The 19,621-nt window shown below is 30.5% G+C and overlaps 2 protein-coding genes across 2 annotated transcripts; one reads left to right on the top strand and one right to left on the bottom strand.

Annotated features, from left to right (window-relative positions):
- The first annotated feature begins 6,719 nt into the window (after positions 1–6,719).
- On the top strand, positions 6,720–8,578 carry LOC105120401 (transcription factor bHLH94). Its single transcript, XM_011018575.1, has 3 exons — positions 6,720–7,451; positions 7,735–8,136; positions 8,360–8,578. The coding sequence occupies exons 1-3, from the start codon at positions 6,972–6,974 to the stop codon at positions 8,453–8,455; spliced, it is 978 nt and encodes a 325-aa protein (XP_011016877.1). The 5' UTR covers positions 6,720–6,971; the 3' UTR covers positions 8,456–8,578.
- A 9,030-nt stretch (positions 8,579–17,608) lies between these two features.
- LOC105120400 (RING/U-box superfamily protein) lies at positions 17,609–19,395 on the bottom strand. The gene has a single exon (XM_011018574.1). The coding sequence runs from the start codon at positions 19,192–19,194 to the stop codon at positions 18,025–18,027; it is 1,170 nt and encodes a 389-aa protein (XP_011016876.1). The 5' UTR covers positions 19,195–19,395; the 3' UTR covers positions 17,609–18,024.
- Positions 19,396–19,621: the final 226 nt, after the last annotated feature.

Here is a 19,621-nt window from a genome sequence, read left to right as displayed (position 1 = left end):
TAACCTTACATTTGCTAGACAATTTATTTTCAACGGTAAATAACCGAACAATTTTTTTTTAAAAAAAAGTAAATCTAGTTTCTAAGGCATAAACCTATTATGTTTTTATTCTTCCACCTATCCTATTTTTATTTATATAAAGTTTATTTATATACTTATATCATAATTTTTTTAATTATTTATAAATTTTATACTTATACAAACACTAAAATTTAAAAGCTAGTATGATATAACTAGGTGTTGAGCTTAATAATATATAAATCTAGTGATTTGTTAAATCCATTAGTATTAAGCTCAACTAGATATTAAATCCAAGCATATATAAGTCTAAAGAGTTTTTAATTTTAATATTTTTAAGTTTAGTTAGGTGTTAATTCCAAGCATGTACGAACAAATTATCAAATCTATTATTTTCAGGCTTAGTTAAAAATTGAGTCTAAATATAAGAAACTTTAGTAATATTACAATGATTCATATTGGATTACAAGTTTGATTGAGTAAGAAATATTTTTTTTTTGTTATATAGAAAGATGTTTTAATACTATAAGAGAATAATTACTTTTTAATAATTTTCTTTTACTAAATGATAAGAATGATTAGTTATAAAGATTTACTAGGTCCTTGAAAAAGGAGAGGGTTTGTAATCATTTTATTTTGAATACTTTTTTTTTAAATATTTATATTTTTAAATTTCATCTTTTAAAAAAAGAGAATTAACCATTAAAGAGTCTTCAAACCTAAATTTTTATTTTTATAGGCACCAACCACCAATTATATTAGCCATATAGACATTAGGTATTGGGCTACCAGCCACCTTGATGAAGAAAAATAAATTAATATACTAAAAATTAGAAGCTTAACAGATGATGCGCAACACATAAGTCTTGATGGTAGGCTGATAGGATACTTTGAAACCATATCAGTAGCATGGGCTCCAGTCTAATACTATCTAGTACACTATTCGAGTAATGTCTTCAAGTTCCATTACTGTTCAAATATTTCGAGTGGGTCATACAATCGCTAAATTGAAGAAGGAAAGGAATAAAGTTAGTGTTAACTTGCAATTATCAGAGTCAAGACCTCAACATCAAAGTCGCTAGTGCTTTAATGACATGATATGTATATATGCATTAGGCTTACTCACGCTAAGATTCTTAATCTCAACTCAATAAAACAAAATGTTCTCCGGACAATATCCAATCTTTTGCTCGCAAAGCGAAAGAAGGAAAAGAAAAGGGATGATACCTCTCCATAAAAGCTATACATTATTATCAAGCAAAGACGAAGGAGAAGCTGCGTATTTCACATCACAAGAACGACAATGAATCCGAGTTTTTATCCTTTTCAGTGTGAATTATGAAGCCAGGATTGCCAGACTCGGCCCCCCTAGCGTGTGTTTTTACTTTCCACCCCCATGGGTTAGCCTATCGCGCACCGGCAGGGCCTATTATTGACGTGGCTCGCTTCCATTGGTGTAAGCAGCCACTTTCAATGAATATGGTCTCAGCCTATAAATATTGCATGCAAACCTGGTTATGAGAATCTAATTCTGAAGGTTGGCATCGAGTGTATTTAACGAAGGAATACTATGAAACAAACAATAAACAGGTTCCCGGGATTTCAGGTCTCTATGTCTCCGCGTTTCCTTGATTAAGTCAACAATCCTAATTTCTGAAGCGGCTACGGTGATTAGAATATGATAATAGTTATTTTTTAAAAATATATTAAAATAATATTTTTTATATATTTTAAAAATAATTTTTAATATTAATATATTAAAATGATTTGAAAATATATAAAAATTTTAATTTTAAACAATTAATTTTTCAAAACAAAAAAATTAATTTTAAACAATTAATTTTTCAAAATATAGCTATTTAATTATGCTAGATCTCTGATCCCTGGCTTAACACTCATAATAGCACACTTGATTAATACATTAGCTGACTGGTTGATGGATACAATTTTTGACAGCATGCACAGCGCTCACACATGCTACGATTATAATTAAGTAGGTTCGTACCATTATAGGTTAGTGTGGACGATGAGTTGTGAGATTAAGCCTAGATTAGACATTGCTGGGTGCAATTCCAGCAGTATCGTAGGAGACAAAGCCTGGATTAGACACGAAAGGTTGTGGTTTAGTTCTGTCATCATCATTGACGATTCACCCTATCTGTTGAAATACATTTTTTATTCACTCTCGTGCATCACAACTAAAATTCTTGGAAAAGCTTTCAGGCTCCTTGTACTGTTTATATTTTTTTTCCTTTTCAATTCAGCTATTTTTTCATTTTTTTAAATTTTATTATTGAATTTTTTAACATTCATTTGAATTATCTTTGAACTAGCAGCTAGGTAGAATAAATCATCTCAAAGTAATTTTTTTATAATTTTAAATAGTGAAGTTGATATATTTTTTAATATTATTTTTTCTCTTAATTTCAATCTCAAACTATTTTTACAAGTAAATTAATCAAATCAACTACATCATATTTAATTAATTTTTATATAATTTAATTTTAAATCTGAATTAAATAAGAAGTTGGATTAGAATGATTTTTTTTATCAATTTCATCATCTTTATATAATTTAATTTTAAATTTGAATTAGATAAGAAGTTGGATTGGAATGATTTTTTTTTATCAATTTCATCATTTTTTCTAATAATTTCATCATTAGATTTTTCTACTAAAATGAAGTCTAATCAATTTTCTAAAAAATAAATAAAACTAAATTTATTTAAATAAAAGCTAATTAATAGCTAAATCTAAATATTAGATCAGACAACAAATCATGAACTACAAGAAATAAAATGGGCATGCATACAAAGCAAGAAAAAAAATGAAACTAGCCTACCAACAGAAGGATGTTAATTAATTAAAAAATATAAATAAATTAAATTACACTACTTATTTAATTGAAGATTAAACAATATAAGAGATTAAACTATATTATGATAAATAACTTTTCTCTTTTAATATTTTTTAGTGTAGTATTATAAGATTTACTCGATGATTAGTTGGTATAATATCTTGAATTACTTATCATTTTATGCAAACCAAACCAATAATATTTGTATAGTTCCTTTTTATAGAGTTTTTTTTAGTTCTCATAGTTATATTTATTTTATCTTCAAAGAATGTTTAATTTTATTAGTACCTTATAGAATTTATTTTTTAAAATTCTCATAAAAGTGACCATATTTATTACTCATATAAGTATTTTTTTATAGCAACACTTCATTAGATAAGCTAAAGTATGAGAATCATTAAGAGCCAGCAACGGAACCAAGAGAGGTCGAAGCCTCTGCAGTGAAACATTTTTTTTCCAATTTCCCTCCAACAAATTATATTTTTAGCCCTAAAAAATAAAAAATTGAAATTTGCCCCCTAATTTGTTTCCTTTAATTTGAGCCCCCAAACTAAAATTGTAGATCCGACTTTGTTAATAGCACAACTTACCCTTTTCTAACACCTTAATTATATTATTTTTTAGAATTATTAAGAGTGTTATATGACTTAATTTTTATATTAAAACCTAAATCTTGGGGTTAATCAATCAACTTGATTTGAGTTATTATCATAATGTTTTTTTATTTTTAAATACTTTAAGATTATTCACCTCGATGAACTATACACAAGTTTTCTTATTAAATTTTTCATAAATAAATTCTTCATATTTTTCTTTTACAATGCATAGGCAATATTTTTCTAAGAAAGAGCTACTAGCTCGATAGAAAGGGCGAAGCAACGAAATTGCAAATTGGATGGATAAACAATGGCTTAGGGAAACCTACCCTTAACTTGAGGGCAGGGTTTTTAATGGAGGTAAGAGTGTGATGAGTTTAGGTACGTTTCCATGGAGGCTGAGAAAAACTTAATTGTAGAAAGAGGAGTTTTATAAAGACAACAAGGGCTAAAACTTCGGGAAGAAATGATCAAGAAATATTGGAATGTACAACTCGGACTGCATGAGAAACTAATAGAGAATAATGGGATAATGTTTCACCAGCGTACCAATAGGAGACAGGTGTAACAACTCTTATAGTCAGCATAAAACGACAATAGATCGTTACAATTTGAACAGTTGAAGAATCATCTCTAGATTAGCCCAGATCTTTCAAGTTTTAAATATTTCAAACTTGAATAATTGAATTCTAGTTTATTTATTGATTAGAAGTCTAGTTAATGTCATGTTGAGTCTTGATAAACTTTCAATTTAGTCATTGGAGGTCCGGGCTACCTCGAATATATATGCCTAGAAAAATGTTTTTTTTTTCATTTTAATTTGTAGTTATTGATTTCCCAAATCAATAAATTATCCATTATCAATTTCATTCATTTCGTCCCTTTTATTATTAATTAGTTACATAATTGTTACAAAGCACTCACCATTAAAAAAAAATTATTTTTATCTATTTCTATTTTGTTAATAGCCACAATAATTATTAACATCCGTACAGATGATATATGTAAATATATATTAAAATAATTCATCATTATTGTAGTTTAAAGTCTTTAATAATAAATCTTATTCTGTATTTGTCAATGGTTATATCAAAACCTCCACCTTCATAGACCTAGATGGTCATCACTTCGGTCCATGAAACCTTTATGAGTTATTTTCTTTTCTTTTACACTATAGAAAATACATGCGACATCTGATAGATTTTTTTCCGAAACACCGGGACTTATGACGTTGTAACTAAGTACAGAAGCAGAAGGGACTCACCCAAAAAAGTAGCGACTTTCTTATTTATGCAAACTAAATCCATGAGATCTGCATTCATCGCAGATCTTTGTATTCAATGATTTGGTGACATTGAATCATATGGGTTTTTTTTTCTAAACAAGTCCTTGATTCTAATACAGATTTAGTCCCCCGATCCATTCAATTTGTTGCCAACTTTCATTAAAATTAATGGTCAAATTTTGACCGAAATTCAACAACCAGTGCATGTCACACATGCTTGCTTAGCTAATGATTTTCACGTCAAAAGAAATCTCAAACGAAGACCCAATACGATTAAATTATTGAATCACAGGAGCCTTCGATGCTGGAGAACTTGTCGATTTATCAATTTATCTCCACCAAAACTATTTTGGAAATGATTCGAATCCAAGCATGAAATATTGGGACGCAACTTCTTAAAGACTTGAAACCCTTCAAACCAAACTTGATGGCTCAAAATAGCGCTCTAGCAAACACATGATCTTCGTGCTATAATCTTACCGATGAGTTACAACATTTGATTTTGGTTGCCATATAGTGAAAGAGCTGTTTTGTTTTACTCGATGAATAAAAAAAGCATAATCTTTCTATTGTTCTCCCTCTCACTCCAGGGAAAGGAAACAAAGACACCCGTAAGCATACTGGAGTGATTAATTAATTGAAAAGCGATTCACTAGCATATGATTTGTCGTGAGTATATTTGAATAATTATGCTACAGTTAAATTCGTACAACATAAATTACTAAATTAAGGGAATGGGTGAGAAACTGCTGGGTGGTAGCGTAATGTGACACTCAGAGCAGTAGGCTGATGGGTATTTCTCGTTTTTTTAACAGGAATTTGGTCCTTTCAATGAGATCTCAAGGAAGAAAATAAGTGAATTAGAGGTATTAAAATAGCCAGTTGATTTTTTTATTAAGCATACATTTCGACAAGGAATCTCATAAACTACATTTTTGGTGATACATTCAAAGGAATGCCAGTTCGATAAGGATTGTTTTGGCAGTGTATAGCACCTATGGCATGGAATCACATTTCTCTAAACACCAAATAAAATAACGTTGTGGGCCAATTTATGCTCTATGGGATAGAACCCGAGAAAGAAGAGAGGAAACCCTAGAGAATGTCTTATTGACTTGTGATTAATATTACTAATGTCATTAACATTACAAGGCATCAGTAAATAAGGTTAATTTATGTTGGGAGTTGGGGAAGTGTAATAAGTAAGAGGCAAGAGAACAACGAGGGCGTTCATTGGGAAAGTAGACACATAGTCTTGACTGTAGATGATCACGGAGTGGCTCTTTGTTGGGTCACATGGTAAAATTGTCCTCCTTCTCTCTCTCTTTCCCCTGTAGATCTTACTCGGAATCTCTGGGTTATTATCAGCTTTTCGACATGTTCTCCTTTCCATGACCAAGTGTCCGACCACATTATTACCAAATGAATCTATCGTCACATCTATTTAGGCACATCCTTTTATTTATTGTTAGAAACTAATGCATCCCATTGAAACTTTGAAAGGACCAAGTAAGCCTTTTAACGTAATGCAAGGAACAGTGGTGTCAAAGAAGACGACTCATGCCGCCCTTAATTTGGAAAATAATGTTCCCTTCTCACAAAATGGGATATAGCTTTTGGACCCGCCTTTTTTCTTATCGAATTCCTCTCCTTTTGTTACCTTCGTATATATTTACTTTTTTGGGATGTGCATGCAGCAGTAAGGTAGTCTGGTTTTTTTCTTTTTCACTAGTAGTGTGTGTTCCATGTTAATTTTCAGGAAACAGTATTTACGATCTCCAAGAACCAAGAGAATCTCTCTTCTCTCTCGTTTATGAGGGGTTCAAATTGCCATCTCACGTGCAGAACGCTGTAGCTTTTGTTAGTTAATTAAACATCCCTAAAGTATGATGCCTTTCCTCCTACGCGGAGAAAGATAAAAAGGCAAGTTCGTTTGTCCTTTGGTATATAGACGTCCTTCGGGTTTGTGCATGTCATGTTCCTTTGGGTTTCTTCAAACGGAACGCCACTTCCATACTATAATTCTTCCTCCTTCTAAGCCCTCTCTACTCATAAGACTCCTCCTCCCTTGTACACAGTACACTAGCTTGTGGGTCTCTACCCCGAATCCTCTTTTCATGTTTGTCTGCCTCTTGGAGTGAGGAAAAAGGAGAGAGAGATTATTAGAAAACACAACAGGTCCGTCTGTTTCCGCGTTTGAGAGAGAGTAACTAGACATGGAGCTAGAGGCAATTGTGTACTCTCAAGATCCATTTACTTATGGCTGCAAGGATTCTTGCTCCTTGGCAGGAGGGGGAGCTTGGGACTATGATTTTGAGTTGCAAGAAGATGATAAAGCTTTTCTTGGGATTCTGGAAAATAACAACATGGAGCAACAAGGTCTTCATGCAAGCTGGGATTCATCATCACTTTCATTGATGCAGCAAGAAAAAGAATGGGATTACAATTCCTCATCACCCGGGACTTGCAATGTCGATCAATCTCTCCAAGGAATACTGTTTCCTGCAATGATGGAACCTGCACCAGTGACAACAACAAACAGGAGAAAACGGAGACGCACCAAGAGCTCCAAGAATAAAGAAGAAATTGAGAACCAGAGAATGACTCACATTGCTGTTGAACGCAACCGCAGAAAACAGATGAATGAGTATCTTGCTGTGCTTAGGTCTTTGATGCCTCCTTCTTATGTTCAAAGAGTATGTGCCTCCATGCGCCTTGACATATCAAACCCCCGTTTTCAACTGTGCATATTAAAACTTGAATTATATTTTACCTATTTTCAAAATTCAATGATAAAAAAGAATTCCATAGCCCCACTTATATGGAAATTAATTTTTCATGGAAGTTCACCGGAGCTTATTGTACAGTTCCATCTATTGATTAATCGGTCATCTTGATCGGATTTGTACTAATTCATTAGAAGAAAATTTTTGCAAACATATTTTCATAAATTTAATTACATTGATTTGTTCTTCTTAGGGTGACCAAGCATCGATAATTGGAGGTGCCATTAACTTCGTGAAGGAGCTAGAGCAGCTCTTGCAGACCATGGGAACTAATAAAAAGAACAAGCAACAACCCGACGATAATGGTTTCCCTTCACGGCTATTTGCTGAGTTCTTCACCTTCCCACAGTATTCGACTCGTGCATCTCAGCCTTCAGTAACGGCAGATGAATCAGTGGCTGATCAGAACCAGCGGGCTTTAGGGGACATAGAAGTGACAATGGTGGAGAGCCATGCCAACCTCAAAATTCTATCAAAGAAACGGCCAGGACAGCTCTTGAAGTTGATGGTGGGGTTGCAAAACCTAAGGCTCAGTATTCTTCACCTCAATGTCACCACTGTTGATCAAATGATTCTCTATTCAGTTAGTGTCAAGGTTAGTGAATTTTTATAGTCAAATCAGTCAATTTTTCTTTATTGAGCAATTTATATCACTTTTTTTTCCCTCTCCTTTTAAGCCAATAGAACCATAAAATTAAACACCAATTAATTGGAAAGGTTGATATTAATTATGATCATCTACTATTACAAATTTACTGTACGGTGTTCAATGTTTTTTATTTTTTTATTTTTCATTGGGTATGAATATATTGGGACAGGTTGAAGAAGGATGTCATCTGAATACAGTGGACGAGATTGCAGCTGCTGTTAATCACATGCTATACAGGATTGAAGAAGGAACTGCTTTCAGCTGAAATTTGTAAACCTAAGTTGTAACTGTTCTGCAGTTAGGGCCGGTTGTTAATTTGCCTCTCGTAATGGATTTTGCTGGTTTAATTTTCCCTCCATTTTAATTTGTCCAAGATAATTTTATATAACCGCGACCGAGTGTTAATAATATTAATAATTACAATTACAAGAAAGAAATGAATAATAGCCATTCTTCGATCCATGTTTTGAATCAATGCCAATCAAATTTGTTGTCTTTTATGTCATGCTCGATACCACAATAAAAAATCAAAATAAGATAAAAGTAGATAAGAAGTTAAGAAACCCATTTTTAGATAAAGAGTTAATTATTTTAAAAAAAATATCATTCTAAAATATTTTATTTATGATAGGCTGTATTATACTTGTATTTAATAATAAAATTAACTATTATGTTTTTACTAAGAAGACCTAAACTAATATATACATGAGATGGGAGGTAGGCCTGATTACAAGGTCCAATCTTTATTTAAAAATATAAATATTGTTTAGAGTGGTGAAAAATGACAAATTAAGTTTTGAGTTTGTTTTTTAAATTATCACACTTGATAAGCTTTTTAAAGTTATATTGACCCAACCTAAATTTTCTTATCATGATGGATAATATCATAAAAAATAATTTAAAATTAATAAAATTTATTATTTTTAGAAAATAAATGTTGTTATGAGAGCGATTTTATTGATAATATAACAATTTATTCTATGAAAGAGAAATGAAACAAAAAAGAACCTTTAACTCACAAACTGAATTCATTTATTATTATTTTTAAAATAAAAATTTGAAAAAAAAAATTATTTACTTTTGAAAGGACAAGTGTTGATAGTGTTGATAGATCATACTATCTATAATTTTTTTTTGTTTTTTTTTTTAAAAAAAAACAAAGTGGTGTCATCTAATTAACAAAACCCATCAAGTGATAATACTACCAATGGTCAACTCTTCAATAAAAACAGAACATATTTTTTTTACATGCATAAAAATATTTCCTGCCATCTAAAAAAATATTTAGCATCCCAAATTACAAATCACACCTAATCATATAAAACACGAGAATCAAATGCGGACCAATGCATATTTTTCACATAATTAATTAAATCATCACAAAATCAATAAAAGCATTCTAAAAATAGATAAATAAATCAACACACATATAATCAACAAAATATCACCCTAATTATCATCATAAACGTACACATAAAATCAATTCATATATCAATATCACAAAACAAATAAATTGCTTTTGGATTTGAAATAAACCTTTTAAGACTATAGAGTCATTGATGAAGTGGCATAACTTTGTAATAACAAGTACCCTAATTAGTGATGAATTGAAGGTGGTTATTCTGCCATTTTAATTTGGTTATATCCTAAGAATTCAACCATGAAAGAGTATGTGAAGTTTTTAGCATCGTTATCCATAAGTAAATCAATATGAGGTAACAAAAAAAACAATAAATCATATTTAGGGCTTGCTTTGTTCAAGTCTTAACGGGAATAACGTTAAATTGGTCACTTTCCATTTCAAGATGGTGTTTGCTTTTGGTATTCCTGTAAAGTAGGTGGAGCAAATGAGAATATGGAAGAAGAAAACAAACGAGACGCAAGAAAAACGAACTACATAGAGTTTTACTAATATTAAGCAAATAAACGAGTTCATTAAAATAAACAAACAAGCTTTCCCAACATATAGGTTAGAGTTATTAAAAACAGAGGAAATTGGGAATTATTTAATCTTAAAAACAACTGGAATCTCTTCGGCGAGCCAATTATCAATCTTTTTTGTACTAGTTAATTAAAGTCAATAATCACTTGTGGTGGAAGAGCCAAGGTTTTGGGTGGCCGAGGGAGCTTCGCTGTATTTTCTGAACCATCTGGCCAATCTAGTTCTTATGAATTGATGGTCTAGGAAAGGTATTATGAATGTGCAAAATATCCATCTTCTTTCTGTTAGGATCTCTCCCTTCAATTTGGGCTATTTTCTTTTCTCTTTAACATCGCTGTCCTCTACTAATCATTTTAGCTGGGTTTGAAACCTATGACAAATATATTAACAATACTCTCAAAAGCATCAAGAAAGTGCTGTCGTTTCCATGCCTTTTTGTTGTATTAATATTTTTATTTTATTTTATATTTTTTTCCTGTAATTTACTTTTTTTAAAAAAAAAATTATATGTTTTTTTTTTAAATTATTTTTGCTGATTTTTTTCTAATATTAAACTAGTTGAAAATTTAACTTTATTATTTAAAAAAATATTAAACTAGTTGAAAATTTAGCTTTATTATTTTAAAAAATTATAAATTGCTATAATATTTTTTTATGACTTTTTTTATGACATTATAAATTGTTATAATATTTTTTTATATGAGTTTTTTTTCTTTTATGACTTTTTTTCAAAATAATTATTTTTTTATTTTTTAATTAACAATACTTTAAAAGGTATAGGAAAAGTACTATAGCTTTCCCCACATCTTTTATTTTTGTTGTACTAATATTTTTATTTTATTTTTTATTTTTTATGTTTTTACATGTTTTCTTCCCCATGATTTATTTTTAAAAAAAAAATTATATGTTTTTTTAAAAATATCTAATTTTTTTTAATATTGAACTGGTTGAGAATTTAGCTCTGTCATTTAAAAAAAAATTATGAATTGCTACAATGTTTTTCTATATGAGTTTTCTTTCTTTTTTTTTATACTTTTTTCTCAAGATGGTCATTTTTTTTTATATTGAACTGATTGAAAATTTAGTTTTGTAGTTTTTTTATAAAAAATATTGTAGATTGCTGTAGTATTTTTCCAATATAGTTTTTGTTTCGCTACAATATTTTTCCATGTTTTCTTTTCAAAATTCTCTTTATTGTTTTTTTTTAATATTAAGCTCGTTGAGAATTTAGCTTTGACTTTCTCCACATATTTTTTTTGTATTTTATCTAAAAATTTCTTTTTTGTGTTTTTTTAGAATTGTTTTTATTGATTTTATTTTTGTAATATTGAGCTGGTTGATAATTTAGTTTTATAGTTTTTTTTTTAAATATTATTGATTGCTATAGTGTTTCTCCATATAATATTTTTTTAAATTTTTTTTTGTCAATTGTTTTTTCTATATTAAGCTAATTGATAATTTAGTTTTATTTTAAAAAAAAAAATATTATGGATTGGTACAATATTTTCTTATATGATTTTTTCTTACTATATTGTTTTCTCATATATTTTTTAATTGATTTTTTTAAATTATCATTATTGAATTTATTTTTAAAAATATTGTGGAATGTAATAATAATTCTTAAACGTTTTTATAATTTTTTCTATAAATTTATTACAATACACAAACATATCATAAATCTACAATACCACATTGGCATGACAACTAGTAGTTTATCTACATCTTACAGCCTATTTTTGAAAATAGGTGGTACATCATACCTCTGAACTTCACAACCATTTTAACTACACTGGGTATAGATGTTTTTTTATTTATTTATGTAAACTAAATTTACATATATTCCCCTGGGTTCAGAAAATTTATAAAATAGGATTAAGTATATATATATATATATAATATATATATATATATATATCAATGATACGAGGGTATTGATATCTTTTTAGATTTATTAAATATTATATTATTTAAAAAAAATATTAGCATTTAGAAGTTGTTTGTGCATTTTAAGCGGCGTATACTGCGCCTCCTGTGGTTAAAAATTTCCTTCCATTATGTTATTTAATTCACATCACATGCTCTTTTGGTCACCTTTTATCCTTTTCCCTTTTCTACCTAAAAATACAACCCAGTTCACATTGTTATTGGTTTTTTAAATTTAATCATTTGTTTTTTGTTTTTTATCTTTATATCTTTTGTTAAAGTTTTGTTTGTTTTCAATTTAATCCCTTAATTTTAGTTTATTACATATAATATTTTTCAATTTGATCCTCCTTTTTAATTTCTCTTTTTTTTCTAGGTTTTTTTTGTTAAAGTTTTGATGGTTTGCAATTTCATTATTCAATCTATATTTATAATTTTTATTTTTTTAATTTGATCCTTATTCTTTTGATATTTTTTTATTTAATTTATTTTCTTTTCAATTTAACCCCAATTAAAAAAATTATCTTTCCCTCTATTATATATATTATTTTTATTTTCACCCTCATTCATTTAATTACTATTGTTTTATTTTAGATCCTTTCGTGTAATTGATTTTTTTTATTTTTTTAGATCCTTTCATGTAATTGATTTTTTTTATTTTCATTCTCAATATTAATCATCTTGGTTTTTTTTTTATATCCAAAAATAATTTTTAATTTTTTTTATCATGTTATCTTAATCTTATAATCTGGACCATAGAGTTTCAGGTTAACTCTAGTTGACTTTCCTATATTAGCTAGTTTAAAATATATCATTCTATCTTAAGCTATCTTAAGTATCTTAAGATCTAGTTTAAAATATATCATTCTATCTTAAGTTATCTTAAGTACTCGAGTAAGGTTTTTTATCTATTTTTGTTCAATTAGGGATTTCAAAAGAGTTTTTTTTTTGCAGATTACAGTGTTCTTTTCTTTATATTTTTCTAAATTTGTATGTTTGTTGTTATTGTCTGATTAAGAAAAATATAATTTTGATAATTCAACATTGGTTTTACATAAAGAAAATAAAAAATTTACAATTCTAAAAAGTGTGGTTCAACAAGTCAAGCTTTAAATTTGCTTCCTAGAAATTATCAGTTTGAGTTATATAAACTCGAATACTATTAAAAATTTATATAATTATTAATTTTAGTGTCTATAAAATTAATTAAGATATATATAAAATAAATTAAATTGACATACATAATATTAATAAAAAAAAATTACAAATAGTGGGCCACATCTAAGTATGAACAATAAAATGGACAAGGCATGTAGTACGTGGGTTTTCAATATATGCACGATAGATCCACGTGCCATAATTGTCTTATACTGCTGCATGTCCATATTCGCACGGTGAAGAAATCCATTAGATTTTCGTTCTCACTTTAGGGGGAAAAGTAGCGCTCGAAAGGACTTGCAGGGAGAAAGTGAGGCTAGCTACCGTGTAACTTCGCAAGAACCCAAGCTCTTTTTTTTTTTTTTTTTTTTTCCTTTTATGATCTGATGATTGGTACTCTAGCTTTAAATATTTAAAATGCTTGTTGGTTATGTTGCAATGTTGATGTCAATATTCAGGGTCCCGCAATGGATGAAAGCCTTTTGTAGCTACGTGATTATGGGAGAATATTGTAGACCATGCTTCCCATGAAATTATTAATATTGGGTGCCATCGGGGATACTTTTAAATGACAAAAGTGCTAGTTCCGGTGGGATCGACGAAGTTTCGTGTGTAAAATGATTGCCGATTCAAGAATCCTCAAGATTGTAAAACAATGGAGGCCACAAGAACAGGTACGATATTCCCTCCATCATTACGACTGCATTTCTACGAAAGAGTAATAAAGCTTCTTGATACTGCTGGGATGCACCCATGGCCTCCATCAATTTTGGCTCTATCTGGCAATAATGTGCAAGGACGGATGGGGCTAGGTGTGTCATGAAAATTTCAATTTCAAAGAATTGAAGGGCAGGCAGGAATCACAATTGGGGCTAGTAGCTAAAGTTGAATTAAAATCTAACGAAACTTAAAATTGTAGGTAAAATACATAGACAAAACCATGATATGATGGATCTTGAATATCAATATATCTTATTTCAATATCGTACCGCACTTTCAATTATAGGAAATTAATTTTTTTTGTCAGAAACCCCACTTCAATCGTCCAACTCTTTGTTAGATTAGGACATATCAATCTAGTTTACAAGTATATCTACTAGATGTTAACATTAATTATTAAATTAATCTGAACCGATCTTGAGGTTGCATGTAGGAGGCGGACCGTGGCTCTTTTGTCTTGTATAATATATAGTTGAGTCAATCGACTTTGGGAAAAACAGAAGCATATACAAATCCATTCACGAGCTCATATCTTAGTAGAACATAATTCCATCGGAAAATCTAAATTGTTAACGTTATAACTCAAAAAGCCGTCTGCCAAGTTGATGGAAGAAATATACAGGCCTGCGTCTATACAAAGGGAATCCTCTAAGAATTATTCTAATCATAACACATCTAAAATTCTTCAAAACACCACAACAAATCCAAATCTATGTTACTGTTTTCAAATTTAATTTTTATTTTCAGAAAACGAAAAATGAAACTAATACCAACGATCCTTGAGAAATTTCACTCTTCACTAGCATATTGTTAAATGAGCTCCTCTTTTACTTAAAAGGCTAAGAAAGTTCCAATTTGATGCAATAGTACGTGTCTTCCTCTTCCTCATAAACAAGAAGTCCCAAATCCCAGCTTGTCTCGTGAATTAAAAAATAAAAATAAAAAATATTTTCTTTTCTCAAATTTCTCATGATGTAACAAGAACTTTACAATTTCTAGCTATCCTTGTTCGATTAGATGGTTAAAAATGTCTAGGAACTGGGTTTGTAATAGGCCTAACCAATAGTATCAGGCCCCGAACGGGTAATTGAAATAGCCGCAAATCTTTTTCGCCATGGATCGAAATCCAGCAAATGATAGGCCCATTATTGTAGATTTCTTTCTCTTTTTTCCTTTTTTTATCTCTAGCGGAGACCAAAAACTTTTTAGCTTAATCAATAATTATTAATATTTATCATATAAGAGATAGTTAGGTATTAAAAAAAGAGAATTAATTTTTTTTGAAAAGGATAAAAATATTGTTATAAAGTATTAGTATTAGTATTAGTATTTACAACTTGAGTTTCATATAAATCATGAATAAGTTTCATATGTTGCGAGCATTCTCTTGCACAGAGGACTTTAGAAGACTCGTCTTCATTACCTTAGTTAGGAGCTTTGGATTCAAAAACACAAACGTGTGTTTAAAAATTAAAAACATGAAAACACGGTTGATTTGTTTTAGATCAATATGTTGAAGCTTCAGCAACTTGACGTGTGAAATGTTAAGTTTGACAAAAAGTTAGGTCTTGACTAATTGTCATTAATTAGCCAGCATTTGTTAGGCAAAATTGAAAGGTAGGATTTTGGTCATCGCCTTCACCGTGAAGCTAAAGCCTGCCAAAGATTTTATGATCGGTGATGGCAAAGGAAAACTGGGAAATGACGTAAAGCACATTTGCACTGTAAGCATAGCTGTGTAGGGAAGGTTTGGTGTTGAATATCCTAGCACATTAACAAATAGCTGTGATACATTGGAACTGCATACCATTATTCAAAATGTAGTAATAAAGAGTGACTTTGATCTTGACTTTGGGTATAATTAATTAACAGAAGATTTGATATATAATACATTGCTTAATTTTTTGAGATTTATATTGGACTAATATTGTTGAACCCAAGTTTCTTTGACCACACTATTTTTTTAGCATCCAACTAGCGGGGAGACAGTGAAGGTTTAAATTATGAGAACTTGTTTTTTGAGAGCATGGAATCGTTGAGGAGGAAAAAGGGTAAGGAACAATATAATTAAAAGACCACGCACATCTTAGACTTTAAGCCCTTTAGATCACCGAAATTCATTTTTCCATTTCAATTGAATTTGGAGGAGCTACACACATACCTCGGAGATGCTGGACGAGTTCAGAATGGCAAGCTAAGACTGTAGTGAAGGTTAAAAAAACCACAGATTGAAAGTATAGGCTGATTAAATCTGGGCAATCAAGTTGTTTCGCGACTAATGTAATTAGTTGACAATGTGTCGTGGATGATTATGAAAGCTCATGGTGTTTACCGTGTTTAGATTGTTCTGTGGATTTATTTTGTGATTCAGATGTGGTTTTTGAATTTTTGAATATGGGTGTTGTCTTTGGATACATATTTTGTTACCTAGGATAAATAAATTATCATTATTCATTATTTTAGGTTAATGAAAAGCATAAAATAAATCAATTAAGATTGTTACCTAGGATAAATAAATTATCATTAGTCATTATTTTAGGTTAAAAAGCATAAAATAAATCAATTAAGCCATAATTTTATCATGTTCAAAGATATTTTTGAAATATCATACTTTCCTCATAATTTTTCTAAATAATAACAATAACAATGTTTTTTTTTTCTTGTGAATCTAGATCAGGGGATTCCAAGCGTGCCCTCAAGAATACCTTTCTAAGTTACTATTCCAGCTATTTAGTCAATTATTTTCAAAAGATGAAGTCACTTATAGTCAATTATTTTCAGAAGATGAAGTCACTTATAATGGCCTTATTGTTTTTAAAACTATATAAATATTTTTAAATTTTTAATGATGATGTTATTTGTCAATGTTCATTTGTTACTTGAAAGTGAATTTTATACGTTCATGTTGACATGTGTGTAATGAATTTGTGTGTGATGAATTTATCTTGTGTTCTTATTTTTAGAATAAATTTCTTTAATATTATAGATAAATTTGAGCTACATCAGATCAATTTCACATGGACTCATTAAATGGAAGTGGTGGAGCTTGAATTCATTTTAATTAATATAATCTTGAAAAAGCTTATGATTATCATTTGTTTTCCATAGTCTTAGTTGCAACGCTCATGTTACAATAGTGAGAATAAATTGAGTTTTCATAGACCCATATTCTAAATCATTTTCTTAGGCTATTATAGTTTTTATCTTTAGTAAAAATATAGATACACCATAAATTCTTAACATGTAAGTATATCAGACACTTTTATTATTAAAAACAAACAATAATTAAACTTATTTTAGATAAATTGTGTATGATAATTATTATCTTTTTTATTATATAATTAATTCATTATCTAGAATTTTTAAAAATCAATTGAAGTTTCTTATTACTATAAAACTAGATAGTGATCCTTTTATATTCTTATTCCTTTTACATGTAGTTTGCATCAATATCACCTTTATTGATTTATAAGCATCTTTAATAAACTCTACTTCAGTAATAAAGTAAAGTGAAGAGGACAAGAACTATCCTACCATTCTATGGCTGCATATTTCTCACCTTAAATTTATGCTTCTATTTAAACGTATAATTGTACCTTAATGTCATAAATGGTCTATTCCTCAACAACTCTCGTTTTGATATTGCTAGTTTCTTTGTGTAAGATGTATCTCAGCTTGAAACATCACTGTGATACTTGCAAACATCCATTATTGTCAAATAGACAGATTTAAAAGATTGCATACCGGATCTATCACCTCATCTCTTCAGAAACATGAGTTACATCCCCTCAGGGATTTCTGATAAAAGTGCAACAGCATAATGAGTTCTTGGTGGTGGAATTGATACCTTCTCCTTCAAGGCATCAGTTAAATCACAATTTTTGTGATATAGAAACTTATTCCAGTTCTGCTTCAGAACGTGAAACACTGAAGCAAGGTGCATAACAACATATTAATATGTAAGTGGAGACATTTTCTAGCTCACCTCTTTATCTCCAAGAACCCCAACTTATTTGGAGTGCAAGAGAAATCTCCGTTTTGCATATATCTCATATGAAAATACGTACCAAAAAAGAGCGAAGTCTTTGAATTTACAAGGGAAGAATTGACTTCAGGCTTGGGTTTTGCCTCGAAGAGAAAAACCTTCCTCCACACGAGAATGATCTTTCCATGGAAACAGGACCTTTATGAAGACATGGTGAAAAGGAAGAAGTACCAGTCAGTTTAAACACGCTTGAATACCCACCATCTCGCTTCAAAACCATATTTGATTTTCTTTCCTCATTAATGTCAATCTGATTAGCCAGGTTCTTATGATCATTCAGGCCAATACACATAGTTGTAGCTCTCAAAGAATCCATTGAAGAAGACCTCCTCAGCAGCTTTATATCATTATCCTCAGCCTGGTGTTTGTCAACGGAGCTACAAAGCACCTGGAGATCACCAATATCATCAGAATTTACTTCATCCTTCAAAGTTCTTTCATCACCAACCTGCAGTATTTCACCGACCTCCTCTGTTCCGGCTCTGTTTTCACAAGGTTCGTTACTCTCTTGATTATTAACCAATCCACTATCAACATCTGAATTCTCCATCTGGGTACTGAAAGTTGGATTCAAGTTATCGTGGTTCTGACCCAACGAAATCAAGGGAGTGCTAGCTGGACCATTGATTATATGTGTACGACACAGAGGGCAATTAGTGTGAGACCTCAACCAAGTATCGATACAAGAGATGTGAAAGGCGTGGTTGCACTTAGGCAACAGCCTAAGAGTTTCATCTTGTTGAAATTCACTCAAGCAAACTGAGCATTCAGTGCCTTCAATTAGTCCCTCACCCTTCTTGTACTTGCAAACTGTGATTGAATTTATAATTGACTGTTGCAAGCCGATGGTGGTAATGAACCATATCGGGTGATCAACCCGGTTCTCATCAAGAAACTCTTCATCTGTATCATCTTCCTGAGCCTGGGGCTCCGTGTTATTCCTGGAACCACACCAACCAGAACAAGACTTGGCCACAATAACATAATAGCTAACAATAAGAAAGAAGCTGGCTAGCAAAGCAACTATGATGATCACATATGGTGATAAGTGACGTTCTTGGGGCAGGAATGGAGGTGGTGGAGGTGGAGGTAGCAAAAAGTAGTCTGAGTAAGGATAGCAATTATAAGGACAAGCTGGGTCACAGAAGTCAGGGCAGTCTATAGTCTGGTTTGTTTCAGTTCCAATTGGGAACAGTTTTCTGTGTTTCATCGCCATTAAAGAAACTGTTAAAAGTGGAAGAAATTGAGAAGGGAAGTAAAGATAGATCTGCAACAATGTGTTTGTGTGAGGCTTAGTGGGCGAGCTTACTATCTTTTGTTTCAATCGAAAGAAAAGAAATTAACAAAGTTACGAAAAACGTCCTTTTCAATTTTTAATCAACAAGGTTACTGATGTGTTTGGTAGGTTTGGCTCCGAATCTAGAAGTTCCTTGTCTTTTGTCGTAGAGAACTCTTATCTGGTTGTGTTTTTCTGTGCCATGTATTTACTTGTATTTTTGCCCCTTTTTATACTTTCATAGTACAGTACAAGGAGATCAAAGACGCTACAACAGGCTGAAAACAAGTTAAACAAGTTCGGTGCTGTGAATGTAGTCTCCGCATTCTCCTTCATCCGGTAATAAATATAACAATAGGGCTTCTGT

This window comes from Populus euphratica, unplaced genomic scaffold (genome assembly GCF_000495115.2).
Source record: "Populus euphratica unplaced genomic scaffold, PopEup_1.0 scaffold6.1, whole genome shotgun sequence".
Taxonomy (NCBI): Eukaryota; Viridiplantae; Streptophyta; class Magnoliopsida; order Malpighiales; family Salicaceae; genus Populus; species Populus euphratica.
The sequence above is the reverse complement of the archived record's forward strand: the minus strand, read 5'-3'. Positions and strand labels throughout refer to the sequence as shown.